We start from the raw sequence: 15,562 nt of genomic DNA, 5'->3' as shown, positions 1-15,562 counted from the left end.
TAACTTTAAATATATTTGGTTTTTTTTATAGATGTCATTTTGTACTGTTTTGTTATTTCATTCAAGTTTTTTTATTCTTTAGCAAAACCTGACAAAAAGAAAAGAAAAGACATTTGTTCCTTCTAGGAAGTGGAGGATTATGAAATTAGTGCATTTAATAAATTTAATGTTTTTCCAAGTAAAAATAATGTTTATAAAGAAACACATTTTATTTTACATTTAAGTTTTTAAAATTTTTATCAAAACATTTGGATTCTTGACATTGATGTTGTCTAAAAGTGGATCAGTGAGGAGGTTGTCCGACATTTTACCCTATGGGTTCGGATTTTTAAAGAAAAAATGAATAAAAATGCAGCAGAGGGCACCATGCTGTTGTTCCCCTGGGGCCCCCAAGTCCTCAACTGAGTAAACAGGTGGATATTTTAAACATGGAACCACATTTCTAAAGTTATTTACATTTAGAAATGTGGTTACATAAAAAAAAGTCATATAAACAGAACTGAAGTTAAAATGACATTTTTTTTGCACATTAACTCATCTTTGGCTGTTTTAGAATCAATATTTTCTAAAAATAAATAAATGAGAGACTTTCTTTAACCTTTATAACACTTTTAGTTTTTTTTTTAAACATAACATCAGAAAAACTCCTATTTTACTGAAACACATTTGACATTTGACAAAATGGGATATAAATAATATTCATCCAGACAAAACTGTTGAAAAATCTGACGTTTTAATATCTACATTTGTACCTGCACTACACTCTTTTTTTTGTAAACTCCCAAACTATTGACTTCCTGTCAGAAGTTGCAGGAGTGCAGTTTCAAGCAGACACCAACCTTTTCCAGCTTCTCCTGAAGCTGTGAGCTCAGCTCCTCGGCCTGCAGGTGAGCGGACTCTGAGTCCGCCGTGACCTGCTGCTTCAGGGCGCTCAGGGTCCGGATGCAGACCTCGTACTCGTACCGGTCCCTGGGCAGGTCTGGGCTCCTCCTCAGCTTGGCGTTTGCTTCTGCAGCTTTGCAGACGTATCTTGCCAGCTTCCTCTGCAGCTGTCTACTTCTCTGGGAGAGGTCCTCGTTCTCCTTCTCCAGCTCCTGGAGGACTCGCTGTGCCTCTGGGCTGTCGTCCCTCCCTGCAGCGGGTTTGAACCCGGTTTGAACCTCACTCCTGCTGCTGTTTGTGACGTCACGTGTTTTATCAGAAACCTCTTCCATGACCTTCCTGCTCATCAGGTCCCCTTGTGATGTTGATGCTTCAGCTGGAAACCTTATTTTCCTCTTCTTTACCTTTTTTTTCTTCCTTCACCATATTTATGTTTAATAATATTCTTCCATTTGGGTTTAAACCGCTGGAAAAATGTAAATATTCTAAAGAAACTGCTAACTGGTGAGAAAAAAGCTCGCTTTGAGTTTAGTTTGCGTTGTCTTGGAAACTGGGGCAAAGAGCCAATGACGGGCCGCGCGCCGCACGCTTCAATGTGCGCAGGCGCGAGGTTCCGCCTCCAACAAACAAGAAGCAGGAGCCCAGCCAAGATGGCCGACCTGGGGAAAAAGTACTGCGTTAACTGCCTCGCCGATGTCACCAACCTGCGGCTCCGGTGCACCGAGTGCACCGATATCGACCTGTGCCCGGAGTGCTTCTCGGCGGGAGCAGAGATCGGTAACCACCGGAGGTGGCACGGCTACCAGCAGGTCGACGGCGGGCGCTTTTCGATCTGGGGTCCCGAAGCGGAGGGAGGATGGACCAGCAGGGAAGAGCAGTCGCTGCTCGATGCCATCGAGCAGTACGGCTTCGGAAACTGGGTACATCATCACTGACATCATCTGTTTAGAGCTTTTTTCCTCATAAACTCCTCCGGGTTTGGTGGATAAGTTGATAAACTTTGTGTCTCTACAGTTTGACGGTAATAGTTTAAACTTAACAGAGAAGTGTCGGTTTTTTTTTGGAAAGTAGCAGGACTGTGACTGACAGGTGAGACGTTCACCTGGCAGACCGAACCCCCGGAACCACGGAGGGAAACGTTTCATTCTAGGGTTCAGAGCCTTAAAACGGCTCCAACCAGCTGACAGCCTTCACTTTGTGACTTAAACCACATGAATTCTTTAGGTTAGATTCAGTATTTTTGGCAGAATCCGTTCATTTTAAATGAAACTTCCTCCAGTTGTCTTTGTAAAAGCAGATTCATGAACCCTTTTCACTAATGTTGGGACCACAAGACACCCAGAGACCAAATCTGGTGGCCACAGATCTGGTAGAGCTTTCAATTCTGAACACCGAAATAACAACGTCTTAACGATAACATTTTTGGATAGAACAATTGGAGAACTTTGTCATCACAGGTACAAATATCAACGTTTGTGTTTTGTCTTCTAGAAACATCTTCCCATCAAATTATCACAGGACATTATTCAGGTGCTTTGGCGATTATTGATACGTTTTTCTTGATCGATCAAATAATGTTATTACGGGCTTTATTTCTGCCAGGTGGTACTTTTGGGGGACTTGTATCACTCGGTAGCTTTCACGAAGCTGTGAAGTTGATCCAAAGACGTAAGATGCTGTTGGCTCCCAAATGTCCGGATAAGTCCCCCTGTTCCTGGTTCCGAATTCTAATCTAAAGTATCAGCACTGCGACGCACACATACTATCACTGTGTGAACGGCACGTGCAGTGACAACCGTTACGGTCCGTAACTAAAGTCAAACGTTTCATCCATTTTTTGAACCCAATCAACCCCTTTTTGTGGTCACAGGGTTGCTGGAGCCTATCCCAGCTGCTGTTAGGCAAAGGCAGAGCGCAATCATTGACTCTTCATGAGAGCTGAGTGAGTGTGACTTCATCCATGGAAAGCGACTTAATTCTGACTTCAGCTAAATTAAGGCAATTCAGTCGCCATTTTTACGCAATATGGAAGTCGCCATGTTGGAGCCAGACGTTGTCAGTCAACAGTGATTGGTCCAAGTTGGTCTGAGTCAACATTCCGATGGCAACCGCTCTCACCAATCAGGAGTGAGCTTGTTGGAAGTCCACACCCCTTCCACTGAAAGCCGGAGAATCTTTCTTTTCATTTTTATTTTTTAAGGCATCTGATTGGTTAGTTTATTACTTGAATAAATTACACTACAGAAAAAATTAGGATGATCAAAAGTATGTTTAAAAAAAAGTATCAGAGCAAGAATGTTGATTCTGACCAATAGAATGACAGAGTAACGGCTGTTTGTTTCTCAGTAGAAGTCTATGGGATTTTGGCTTCTTGGAACCAGCAGCTACTTTCTATTTATGCTTTGAAAATACAGTGGGGCATTTAGTCATCCACCAATTGTGCAAGTTCTCCCTCTTAAGTAAGTAGATGAGTGTATGAGGGACAAGATGAGAACAAAAATGCAGAAAATCACATATTTGGTCGATAACAAAAGTTCAACTCAGTACTTTGTTATATACCCTTTGTTGGCAATGACAGCAGTCAAACGTTTCCTGTAAGTCTTCACAGGATTTTCACAAACTGTTGCTGCTATTTTGGCCCATTCCTCCATGCAGATCTCCACTAGAGCCATGATGTTTTGGGGCTGTCGCTGGGCAACACGGACTTTCAACTCCCCCTAAAGATTTTCTATGGGGTTGAGTTGTTGAGACTGACTAGGCCACTCCAGGACCTTGAAATCCTTCTTATGAAACCACTCCTTCGTTTGTTTGGGATCAATGTCATGCAGAAAGACCCAGCCCCATTTCATCTTCAATGCCCAACTGCTGGAAGGAGGTTTTCACTCAAAATCTGACGATGCACCGCCCCAGTCATTCTTTCCCTTACATGGATCAGTCGTCCTGGTCCCTTTGCTGAAAATCAGCCCCAAAGTATGATGCTTCCACCCCCATGCTTATGGTGTTCTGTGGATTCAACTCAGCATTCTTTCTCCTCCAAACATGACGAGTAGAGTTCTTAACAAAAAGTTCTATTTTGGTTTTATCTGACCATAGGACATTCTCCCAATCCTCTTCTGGATCATCCAGATGCTCTCTAGCTAACTTTAGACGGGCCTGCACATGTACTGGCTTTAGCAGCGGGACACGTCTGGCACTGCAGGGTTTGAGTCCCTGGTGGCGTCGTGTGTTACTGATGGTAGTCTTTGTTACTTTGGTCCCAGCTCTCTGCAGGTCGTTCACTAGGTCCCCCGTGTGGTTCTGGGGTTTTTGCTCAGCGTTCTTGTGATCATTCTGATCCACGGAGTGAGATGTTGACAGGAACCCCAGATGGAGGGAGATCATCAGTGGTCTTGTGTGTCTTCTATTTCCTAATAATTGCTCCCACAGTTGATTTCTTCACCTCAAGCTGCTTTGCTGTTGCAGATTCAGTCTTCCCAGCCTGGTGCAGGTCAACAGTTTGGTTTCTGGTGTCCTTAGACAGCTCTTTGTTCTTGACCACAGTTAAGTTTGGAGAGTGACTGTTTGAGGTTGTGGACAGGTGTCCTTTCTATAGATAACCAGTTCAAACTGGTACCATTAATACAGGTAATGAGTGGAGGACAGAGGATCCCCTCACAGGAGAAATTCCAGGTCTATGAGAGCCAGCAATTTGTAGGTGACCAAATTCTTATTTTCTACCATAATTTACTAATAAGTTCTTTAAAAGTCTGACAATGTGATTTTCTGGATTTCTTCCCCCCTCATTTAGTCTCTCATGGTTGAGGTTCACCTATGACTAAAACTACATGCCTCTCTCATCTTTTTATGAGGGAGAACTTGAACAAGTGGTGGCAGACTGAATGCATTTTTGCCCGGCTATTGAAAAAGACAATGTTTAGAGTGGGACTTAAAAGTTGGCATCTACTTTTACCTGGAGCTGAATTTCTGTCCTGAGGCAAAGTTTTCTTCATCGTTCCTGTGTCTTGTGCTCCCCCAGGAGGACATGGCCGCTCACGTGGGGGCGTCCCGCAGTCCTCAGGAGGTCATGGAGCACTACGTCACCATGTACATCCACGGAAACCTGGGCAAGGCGTGCATCCCCGACAGCATCCCCAACCGCGTGACCGACCACACCTGTCCGAGCGGCGGCCCCCTGTCCCCCAGCCTCACCACCCCGCTGCCCCCCCTGGACATCAGCCTGGCCGAGCAGCAGCAGCTGGGCTACATGCCGCTGCGAGACGACTACGAAATCGAGTACGACCAGGACGCGGAGAAGCTCATCAGCGGGCTGTCCGTCAACTACGACGACGAAGACGTGGAGATCGAGCTGAAGCGCGCGCACGTGGACATGTACGTGCGCAAGCTCCGAGAGCGGCAGCGGCGGAAGAACATCGCTCGGGACTACAACCTGGTGCCCGTCTTCCTGGGCAGAGACAAGAAGGACAAGGAGAAGCCCGGAGGGCTGGGGCTCTCTGGAGGCTCGGGTTCTGTGGGCGGAGCTGGGGTGGGCGGAGCGGTGGGGGTGGGCTCTGCGACAGCGGCAGGATCCATTCCCATCCCGACCACGCCCAAAAGAAAGATCACCAAGGAGGAGAAGGAGCAGCGGGTGCGGCTGCGCGCTCTGTGCCAGTTCATGGCCCATCGGGAATTCGAGGACTTCTTTGAGAACATGCACAAAGAGCGTGCGCTCAGGGCCAAGGTGCGCGAGCTGCAGCGCTACCGCCGCAACGGGATCACGCGCCTGAAAGAGTCGCACGAATACGACGCAGCGCGCCAAAAGAGGGAGAAACGAAAGGAGAACAAGAGCGTGGTGAACTCCAAACGGGGCAGCTCAGGGGGGGGCGGCCTCGGCTCCGGGATCGGACTCGGGGGAGGGGGTGTGGGTGGAGTGCTGGGGCTGGGAGGCGGGATTAAAGAAGAGGGTAAAGAAGGCGAGTTTGCGGCCATCGAGAACCTGGCCGGCTTCGAGCTGCTGTCGGACAGAGAGAAGATGCTGTGCAGCTCGCTGAACCTCACGCCCGCCCGATACCTGACGGTCAAAACCATCATCATCAAAGACCACCTGCAGAAGAGGCAGGGCATCCCCGCCAAAAGCCGCCTGCCCAGCTACCTGGACAAGGTCCTGAAGAAGCGCATCCTCACCTTCCTCACAGAGAGCGGCTGGATCTCCAGAGACGCCTCCTAGCATCTCGCTCCGCTTCCCTCACAAGCTTGTTGAAATTACGGGTTTTTGCCTTTTAAAGCTTTTGTTTTTATAAATGTGTAAATGCAAAAAAGAAAAAAAACACCAGATGTTTTATGAAGATGATTGTGGATTAGGTTCCTTTCGACAACATCAAAGCTGCGTACGGACAGAGTCTGCAGGGTCATCCCAGCATGGAGCTGGTAACTCTGTTGGTCCAACAGAGGGCGCTGTCAGGATTATTCTTGAGTTTAATTTAAGATGCAAAGGCCTGCAGTCTGTCTGCATAAGGCCTGCAGTCTGTCTGCATAAGGCCTGCAGTCTGTCTGCAGCTGCATGGATGCAAAGGCCTGCAGTCTGTCTGCAGCTGCAGAGATGCTAAGGCCTGCAGTCTGTCTGCAGCTGCAGAGATGCTAAGGCCTGCAGTCTGTCTGCAGCTGCAGGGATGCAAAGGTATGCAGTCTGTCTGCATAAGGCCTGCAGTCTGTCTGCATAAGGCCTGCAGTCTGTCTGCATAAGGCCTGCAGTCTGTCTGCATAAGGCCTGCAGTCTGTCTGCAGCTGCAGGGATGCAAAGGTATGCAGTCTGTCTGCATAAGGTCTGCAGTCTGTCTGCATAAGGCCTGCAGTCTGTCTGCAGCTGCAGGGATGCAAAGGTATGCAGTCTGTCTGCAGCTGCAGGGATGCAAAGGCCTGCAGTCTGTCTGCAGCTGCAGGGATGCAAAGGCATGCAGTCTGTCTGCAGCTGCAGAGATGCTAAGGCCTGCAGTCTGTCTGCAGCTGCAGAGATGCTAAGGCCTGCAGTCTGTCTGCAGAACGCCTGCAGTCTGTCTGCAGAACGCCTGCAGTCTGTCTGCAGAACGCCTGCAGTCTGTCTGCAGAACGCCTGCAGTCTGTCTGCATAAGGCCTGCAGTCTGTCTGCAGCTGCAGGGATGCTTAGGCCTGCAGTCTGTCTGCAGCTGCAGGGATGCAAAGGTATGCAGTCTGTCTGCAGCTGCAGGGATGCAAAGGCATGCAGTCTGTCTGCAGCTGCAGAGATGCTAAGGCCTGCAGTCTGTCTGCAGCTGCAGGGAGGCAAAGGTATGCAGTCTGTCTGCAGCTGCAGGGATGCAAAGGCCTGCAGGGAGCCTGCCTTTCTTGGGGTGACAGCAAACATTGGTGTAAAAAGTGCATCTGAAGCTTTGGACCAGGGCCGCATCTCTGCATGTTTACGTTAAGCTGACCTAGAACCGTGATGGGGAGGGGGGCGGGGGGACTCCAGCACTTGCACTTTTGCTCTGCAGAGGGCAGGTTTGATTGTGTTTCTGCTCTCAGACTCTTCAAACTTCCGGCTTCACTCATCAAAAGCCTCAGATCCAGATTCCTTTCCAGCTGAAAGTTCTGGTTCCTGCTGTCAGAACAAAGCAGGTCGCTTGATAACCTTTTAGAACCAGAAGCTGTTTTGATTCTTAAAAAACCAACTTGTCCTTTTCCACATTCAGAGCTAAAAGTCTGTCCTCAGAACTCATGGCGGCGCTTGGTTTCCTTCCAGCTGTGCACGCCCTCCGGTTCAGTGACGGTCAGGATGTTGTGAAAATGCGGGGAAAGAACAACAAAAGAGGTTCTTTTGTTGGTTTGGGTGAAAACACTGAATGTTCTGCAGCTTCTTCAGGGCGACGACGTAAAACTGTCCCCTCAGGTGGGCTGTGACGATGCTGTCTCCACGGGACCCCAAGGATAACCGGAGATCCGGTTACCCCCCCAAGGGAAAAGCAGGAAGATGGTTTTGTAAAAGCAACTTTATCAAATCAGATGTAAATATTTTTGTAAGATAAACAGGATGGAGAAAGAATATGTTTACTAATGTACAGTATTTTGTAAAGCCTTTGTAATAAAGAGATTCTTGGATTAAAACATAAATTTTTGCTGATTCTTCCCTTTTATTTGAGTGTTTCTGTCAGAACTGCAGATCAGGTGCTGATGATTCGTGCTTCACCTTGAAGTTTGGAAAACGGTTCTCCAAACAAGCATCGGATGTTCGTCTTGGTGGCGTTTTCTCCACGAACAGGACATTTGATAGTTTCTGATCCAGCAGGACCTGAAACTTGTTTTTCATGCATCTGATGTGATCATAAAACTAACTCAAGGGTTTACATTTATGAGATTGTTGCAGCCTCAGCTGTAGCTAAACCTCATTTTTAAAAGCAAAGGTTCCATTTTATCATTCATCTTATTCAGGAGTCTGAACCTTTAACCCGAAAGGAGTTAAAAGGAGTCTGACTTCATCCTTTAGGAAAATATGATAAACAGGAACTATTGTTTTTCTCATGTTTAATGTAAAGGAGAAAAAGGGCCTTTTTTAAAATATGAAAGTTTTACATTTTTAAATAAAAGGCTCCTACGACTTCCTTTCAAAATAAGAGCAGATTAGTAGGAAGTAGTGTGATGTTTATTTTACAGTTTGTGGTCCATCTTAGCCAGCAAAATCAAACTAAAATTAATTCAGTTTTTTTAATCAAACTTCACTTAAAATCAACTCTAAAATAGAAAATGTGTCTTATAATCTGTCACACTTTGTTTTAACCCTTAAGCTGTCCTATGGGGTCAAGATGACCATTGACGTGTTCTCCCTACCAGGACAAAGGTGGAAAGATTTCATGTAATCCATGGACACCAGTGAAGATCACAAATCATTGAAGAAAAAAGGTTCAGAGCACTGTCTAGTGGGTCTAGATGAACCAACTCCCAATGTTAAAATGCCTAGGATAGCACACTGGATAATTCTGGTTGTGCTTAGTAACATCAAAAATATTTTGGTCTGACTTTTCACCGTTCCGCTAGATAAATTGTTGGAGCATTGTGGGTACTGTAGTCCAGAGCCTCACAGAGCAAGACTGTTTGTGAATGAAGTTTGAGTACGTTTCCTTCCCAGATAATTTTTCAAACTTAAAAACCTTTTTTTTTTACCAGAGCCTCAATAGATGGTTAAAAGAACCACATGTGGCTCCGGGGCCTCAGGTTGCAGACCGGACCCAAACCATTCACGTAAAAATGTCATTTTCCTTTTACAGGTTTATTCTTATGGATATATGGACAGATAAAAAACTTTTAGTTGCTGGTTGTCACTTCATTTCTGAACCTTCATGTTAGTTTTTGTTAACAGTTCAGTACAGGAGGAAAGGATCAAATAGCTTTAGATTAGTGGCTCATCAGGAACCTTCACTCCACATCAACAGTTGTTGGTTTGGTTGTTTTCAGAGCTGCTCAAAGGCAGCCTGTTCAGGTCAGGGCATCATCCATCCATCCATCCATCCATCCATCCATCCATCCATCCATCCATCCATCCATCCATCCATCCATCCATCCATCCATCCATCCATCCATCCATGCATCCATCCATCCATCACTGACACTTAGCTCCCTTTACAAACATGCAGATCCTGCTTTTTCTGGTATTTCTCCTCCAAACTCCGGTCTTCTCTGCCTTTAGTTTTAAATTTGGTGGCATTATTTTATAAAAGCAAACAGCCCCCCCCCCCCGTAAGTGTATAGGAAACCCAGCCGTTCCTGCTGAAGAAATCAAGGTTTTACCTGCAACCACAGCACCACTGCAAATGGAGATTACTCATTTTCTATTTTTTAACAAACATATTCAATGTTTTGTTTTGTTGTTTATTATCTCTCATCCTTACAGCGTTTGCACTGAGGATCAGTGATGTTTCTAGTGGACGTCAGGAGTTCTGGTGGGTTTTTTGTGCGTCTGCTCTGCGCTGAAGCTCCTCACAGACAGGAAACACAAACATCCGGACCCAGAAGAGCAGACCTCTCATCAGAACACGGAAGGCTCGTCTCTAGTCTGACGGGACAAACTGATAAAGAAGTGGAAAAACTGATGCGGCCCTCATGAAAGTTCAGCCGGGCTCCCGTCTCTGAGGCGGACGTGGAGCCGCGGCAGCCTGGACTGGTTTTAGGGGAAAGGTGGTTCCACAGCAGTTCTAGGAGGCCTTGGCCACGCCCACAAGCGCCGGCCGGAGGGTGCGGCCGTGAAGCTTGTAGCCTACTTTGGTGACCACGGCGACGGTGCCGGGCTCCTTGCCCTCCATGGGGGCGTGGAACAGGGCCTCGTGCTCGTACGGGTCAAACTTCTGGCCTTCCGGGTTGAGCTTCACCAGGCCGTGCTTGCTGAACACCTTCTGGATCTGGACCTCCGTCATCAACAGCCCGTCGTACAGGTTCTTCAGGTGGGGGTTCTGGCTGGTCACCTCCTCTTTGGGAACGCTCTCCGTCGCTTTCTCCAAGATGTCGGCCACCTCCAGCAGATCCTTACAGAAGCCCTGGATCCCTTCAGAGAAAGACACTTGATCACAACCCACGCTCTTAATCTGCTACACCCACGGTCCTCAAACCCTCGCTGTGGACCAGTACCGGTGCACGCCCACTTGGTACCGGGACACAGACACAAATAAAAAAAACTAAAAAACAGAATAACTTTCATTTTTCTGATTCTGAAGGAAGATTACATTTTAGAAAGCTACCAGATTCTGTCCAAACGTTCGCCTTAATCGCATTTGCTGCTCCCACCGCCAAATTAAAAGTCCCCTTAGCTAGCAAAGTTAATAGAATAAACATCTTTGGAGGGTTTCTATGGGGAGAAAGGAGCCGTTGAGGAAACTGAAGAGCCCTCAACCTTTAAGAACAAAAAGTTTGCCATTTACTGAAAAAAGAAAATCATCCACCAAACGTGGATTTATTGGTGTTCACACTGGACAAGCAGGGAGGGGCTTCCTCTTCTTTTGCTACAGTTTATTAGCACATGTTCCCCACAGTTGGAAGAAGCTTTGTGTGAAATGTTGGAAACAGCGCAAAACGGGTTTATTTTGCTCCAGGCTTTACGACAGACGTGGAGTCATAGACAAAACCGCCATTATTCATTTCTCCTCTAGGATCCATTTTCAAACGGTAGGCACTACCGGGAAGTAAAAAGGACGCCATCCATATGTTACTACCAAATCCGATTGGTCAAAGTTCCTCCTGGTCTAACGTCTAAGGTGCTATCAGTAGACGCGTTTTGTCCGTTGAGACCGAAAATGGTCCGCGTGAACATGCGAGCATAAAACGTTTGTATCGATTTTCACGGACGGCGGACGTGTGAACACACATCGCCACGGGCGGCGTGAACGTAGCTTTGGACGTGCGCTGATAATAAAGTTGCTTTAACTTTGAAGGGAAAATCTACACCGCATTTTATGACACAAAGTGTACAATTAATCTGGCTGCAAATATTTAACTAACGATGGAGATTCACTAAAACAAAGTAACTGATTTGTCTGAACTTGTAAAAGAGACACTTAAACATTTTTCTACAGCAAAGCTAAACAAGGAGAAACTTTAGCAAAGTAAAATCCCCGCCGTGTTGAAGAGAAACACAGTTAATTAAGATTTAAATCAAAACAAAATAAGATAAATGCATTCTGCCTTGAAAGATGATGTAAGGCTGAATTGAGTCCTTAGTGTTATGATATAAACTCATGTAATGCTGGCTTTGCACTGGTTCTTTCATCAACAGCAAAATATCTACAGGCAGTTTCAATATTTCTTATAAGATACATTTTATGGTTTGTTGTTAGATTTAATTTAAAAAAAGTTTTTTGGAAACTGGAAGCTTAAAAAAAGTGTTCTAAAGAGAAAATGAAAAGCAGGTCATGTGATCGCTACACGGTTTGTCTGAGGTCAGGAAACATCGACACACAAATAGTTATCAAAAGACTTTGATCTTTCTTCTATGAATTTCCTTAGCTAGTTAAAATCCACATGATCTCACTGTAAAACATCCTTTAAAAACAGACATTTGTAAAAGGCTCACAAATGCACATTTGTGCCATCTAGTGGTGATTGCATGCAACTGCAAGACGAGGCCATCAGAAAAGTACCGTATAGTTTAGCATCCTCCACCATCTTCTGACTCCTCCTCCTCAGGTTCTCGGCGTCCGCTAAAGACCTTTTGTATTTTTCCTACACAGAAAATTCAAAACAGAGAAAGGCTTTAAAAAAAAACCTTTTCCATTTGTCATTCATGCTGGTTTCAGTTCTTCTCTGATAGAGATGCTGTTTTGCCTCAATCTAACAGCAGTAATATATGTTCACACATGCTGACCTGTTCAGACAGAGTTTGGTGGTTTGAACTTTCACCAAACCTGCATCTTCAAAGTGTGTCGTGTTATTTGATAACATCCTAATCCAGGAGTTATGGGCGGCGTCTGAATTCCTTCCCTACTCACTACACAGCGCGTTCGCCGTTTTGTAGTGCTGTCCGAATCTACAATTCCCAAATCAAGTGCCCTGGAAAATTCCCAGAAGTCTCTGCGAAAAACCAATGTGCATCGATGCTCACTAGATCGGCGAATATAGACCACAATGCATTGGGTCGGAACAATTCTTGCCAAAAAATGTGTTTAAATGTTTTTTATTTTAATAAACCATCAATATTTTTATCTTCAGAGAACAGTGGACTCATAAATAATTGTCGCAAAATGCTCATAATTAGATTACTTATATTCACTAAAATTAGTGAACATGGTGTTCAAATTGCTTTTAAGATTCAGGGTACTGCATAGTGCCGCGCTATATAGTTTTTTAGTAGTTAGGGTGGGAATTCAGACACAGCCATTGATCAGTCACGCCGGTGCTACGGAAGCCTAAGAAGGTCAAGAGTCATTTCCTTCTTACGGTCATTTCTTTGAGCTGCTCCTCCAGCTGAGTCTTCTCCTCCGCCGGCGTTTTCTCTGGAGCGCTCTGCTCCGCCTTCTCGGCCTCCTCTTCCGGCCCCTGGCCGTTCTTCCTCTGAGCAGCCGTGCAGAGCAGACGCGGCGGCGCTCTGGAGGGGATGAACACAGGCAGCTATAAGGATCTGGCCACAAATGTTCACATTTGGCAGAGTTTAAACACTAAAAGGCATTTGGAACGATGGCGGTTTGAGCTCCACGAACAACGACTAGCCTCTTTCTATCGGACGTCTCCGTGACTGCCGCTCAGCTCCTCGCATCAATCCGCCCACAGACTGATCGACTTTAGTCCGACTCAGTCCAGAGGACAATCAGAATAAAAAGACTCTTGGTCTAAATATTTCTTTAATAACAATAGTGTCCTAATAATTGTTCTTTTTGCCACATTAGCCTGAATAACCTTAGAAACTGTAAGAATAAAACATAAATCTGCTGACACGAGAAATGTTAATTTTGATAGAATCTCCTCACATTTTAAATAAAAAACTGTAAAAACTAAACGATGGCTTCACGATCCGACCAATTATTTTAATTTTCAGATTTGAGTAGATTTGAAAACAGTTTCCTTCGGTTATTTTTTCACATCCACTCAAATCTGTGGCTGTTAAACCTCTTCAGAGGCTTGTTTTTTAACTGTATTTATTTTGTATTGATGCCCTTTGGCCCAGGTCTTCCTTGAAAAAGAGATGCAGTCTCAATGGAATTTCCTGGTAAAATAAAATAAAATAAAATAAATAAAATCTGCCACCCTGCAACAGACTGGCCACCTGTCCAGGGCGTCCCCCCAGCCTTCGCCCGCTAGTGGGCAGGATAGGCTCCAGCAGCCCCGCGACCCCGAAAGGGAACAAACGGATTTGAAGAGGAACGAATGAATGGAAATCTTTAAAGATGGCAACACCAGTTTCAGTTTCAGGTTGTTGAAACTTTTAAAGGCTGGAGGTAAACTTTTCCTTTTGTGATGATGGATCTGAGAGGCGCCCCAGGGTTGGACCTCTGCTGGGTTGACCTGAGCATGCTCCCTCTGGATCAGATCATGCACTCTAATAATGTTTCATAGCATCATTAGACTCTGCTGCTGCAGTTCAGATTCAGACCAACTTCCTTCAGTTCAACACAATCAGCCATTGGAGCCTAAAGTTCCACTCTGATCCTCTTTTGATCCATTTTCAAAGCGTTCTTTCAATTATGAGCTTTACGTTTTCAGCCAAAAATCATAAAACTTCTGTCGTCTATTTTAGGCATAATTTTTCTTTCTATATTTCCTCCATTACCAGAAAAATGGTGTTAAAAACACCATTTTCATTGGAGTGGGTCTTTGAGCGTGAACCTGCTATCAGCAGCCCCCCTTGTCCGACGTATGTCATCATCTTCCGCTTTAATATCGCGAGAACAAGAATTCTATTCATAAGGTTTACTATTAGGCTTTCAAGCAAACCCAAACTCAAATTTTAACGAGAATCCAAACTAATATGATCATCATTAATATAGTAGAGAACTCAAGCTAAAACGTAAAGGCAGGTTCATGTTATTTTGCTTATTTCAGCAAGAGCGAAAGAAAATACAAATTTGACGACGAACATTCTCTACATATTACAATAAATACAACATTTAAAAACTCGTATTTTAGCTAAATACTATAGTAAAGGGGAACAGAGGTTACGAAAGCGGCTAGCAAGCTAACATCAGACGCGTCAATCTCCTCCCAGAATCCAGGGATTCTCCTAAAAATGATAGAAAAAGATGTCTACCTGACAAAAGTAGGCGACGCTACAAGACAGTAACTCTGTCTCACTGCCCGGACACACCAGCTCGCCATTTTTCCTGAAGTACAGGGACAAAAAATCCTCCCGTGACACACGCCGAAGGGTTGCACTATCGTGATGGGAGCCGCGTGCCGGCTCAGCCAATCAGATTCAGGAAAGAAGCAACGCGCCCTCGAACGGCCAATCATTTTGCCTAAATTGCCTGACGACAGCAGGAAGTTTGGTTGAGTTCGAGTCAAAGGTGAATGCTGCTACACATGTTACCAAGGGCAGGTTTTTTTCTTCCCATGATGCTCCAGGGTTAGTTATCCAACCCAATCAAGTCATAGTAAAAAGCTAACAAATGTTTTAAAAATGACAATAAATTAAACTGGATTACTTTTGTAAAAATACTTTTAAGCAAATAATAAATATTACATATTTAGAAATATATAACACTTTTTTTGTTTTTTGTTTTTTTTAAGAAACACAATGTCTTTTATAACTAAATTGTGTAGGAACCAAACATACCTGCTTAAATAATTATCAAGATTGACAGATTTGATATTTAGCTGATTTCCATTTAGACGTTTTAATAAAGTTTATAAAAGTCTTCCAAAATGTTTTTTAAACATATAGTGTTGTACTTAACGTATTTTGTAAAATGTATTTTATTCAGTGAAGAAACAAAAACTTAAAAAAATACTAAATCAACTCTCTGTCTTTTTTTATTTTGTTTAAAGTTTATTTTAAATTTCAGGCCAGTCCAAATGCTGTATTTATCTCACACACCAGCCCACAAACAAATGAGCAGCTTTTCCATCTCTGACACGTTTTTCTGTGGGTTCATGTCAGATAAATGCATCTAGATATAAAAAAAACACATTTAGAAACAACAAACCACAGCAAGAATCAAGTTTCTTATGCACAAGGGAGAAAAGCAAGTGTGACGGAAGAAAGTCCACCATGCTTTTCTT

General features: G+C 44.5%; 3 protein-coding genes across 4 annotated transcripts in view; 1 reads left to right on the top strand and 2 right to left on the bottom strand.

Moving 5' to 3' along the window:
* ccdc96 (coiled-coil domain containing 96) overlaps positions 1 to 1,445 on the bottom strand; it is a 32,098-nt gene extending 30,653 nt beyond the window's left edge. Inside the window, exon 1 of one of the 2 annotated variants that reach the window (XM_011487732.3) lies at positions 840 to 1,445. In XM_011487732.3, coding sequence (XP_011486034.1) covers positions 840 to 1,229 — 390 coding nt within the window. In that variant the 5' untranslated portion in view covers positions 1,230 to 1,445. The remainder of the gene's footprint in view (positions 1 to 839) is intronic. The other variant, XM_023965781.1, reaches the window with a different exon arrangement.
* Positions 1,430 to 6,187, top strand: tada2b (transcriptional adaptor 2B). Its single transcript, XM_023965782.1, has 2 exons — positions 1,430 to 1,802; positions 4,898 to 6,187. Exons 1-2 carry the CDS (start codon positions 1,449 to 1,451, stop codon positions 6,083 to 6,085), a joined length of 1,542 nt encoding a protein of 513 aa, XP_023821550.1. The 5' UTR covers positions 1,430 to 1,448; the 3' UTR covers positions 6,086 to 6,187.
* Positions 6,188 to 9,124: 2,937 nt separating this feature from the next.
* grpel1 (GrpE like 1, mitochondrial) lies at positions 9,125 to 14,754 on the bottom strand. Its single transcript, XM_004080010.4, has 4 exons — positions 14,592 to 14,754; positions 12,788 to 12,935; positions 11,992 to 12,073; positions 9,125 to 10,403 (listed from the first exon to the last, which is right to left on the bottom strand). The coding sequence occupies exons 1-4, from the start codon at positions 14,657 to 14,659 to the stop codon at positions 10,057 to 10,059; spliced, it is 645 nt and encodes a 214-aa protein (XP_004080058.1). The 5' UTR covers positions 14,660 to 14,754; the 3' UTR covers positions 9,125 to 10,056.
* Positions 14,755 to 15,562: the final 808 nt, after the last annotated feature.

The sequence above is a fragment of the Oryzias latipes genome, chromosome 18 (assembly GCF_002234675.1).
Source record: "Oryzias latipes chromosome 18, ASM223467v1".
Classification (NCBI taxonomy): domain Eukaryota; kingdom Metazoa; phylum Chordata; class Actinopteri; order Beloniformes; family Adrianichthyidae; genus Oryzias; species Oryzias latipes.
The sequence above is the reverse complement of the archived record's forward strand: the minus strand, read 5'-3'. Positions and strand labels throughout refer to the sequence as shown.

Coding starts and splice junctions, on each gene's coding strand:
- tada2b (XM_023965782.1), top strand. CDS start 1,449: ATGACGGGCCGCGCGCCGCACGCTTCAATGTGCGCAGGCGCGAGGTTC. Junction 1,803..4,897: donor AGTACGGCTTCGGAAACTGG/GTACATCATCAC, acceptor GTGCTCCCCCAG/GAGGACATGGCCGCTCACGT.
- grpel1 (XM_004080010.4), bottom strand. CDS start 14,659: ATGGCGAGCTGGTGTGTCCGGGCAGTGAGACAGAGTTACTGTCTTGTA. Junction 12,936..14,591: donor GCGTCGCCTACTTTTGTCAG/GTAGACATCTTT, acceptor CATCCCCTCCAG/AGCGCCGCCGCGTCTGCTCT. Junction 10,404..11,991: donor GGAGGATGCTAAACTATACG/GTACTTTTCTGA, acceptor CTTTCTCTGAAG/GGATCCAGGGCTTCTGTAAG.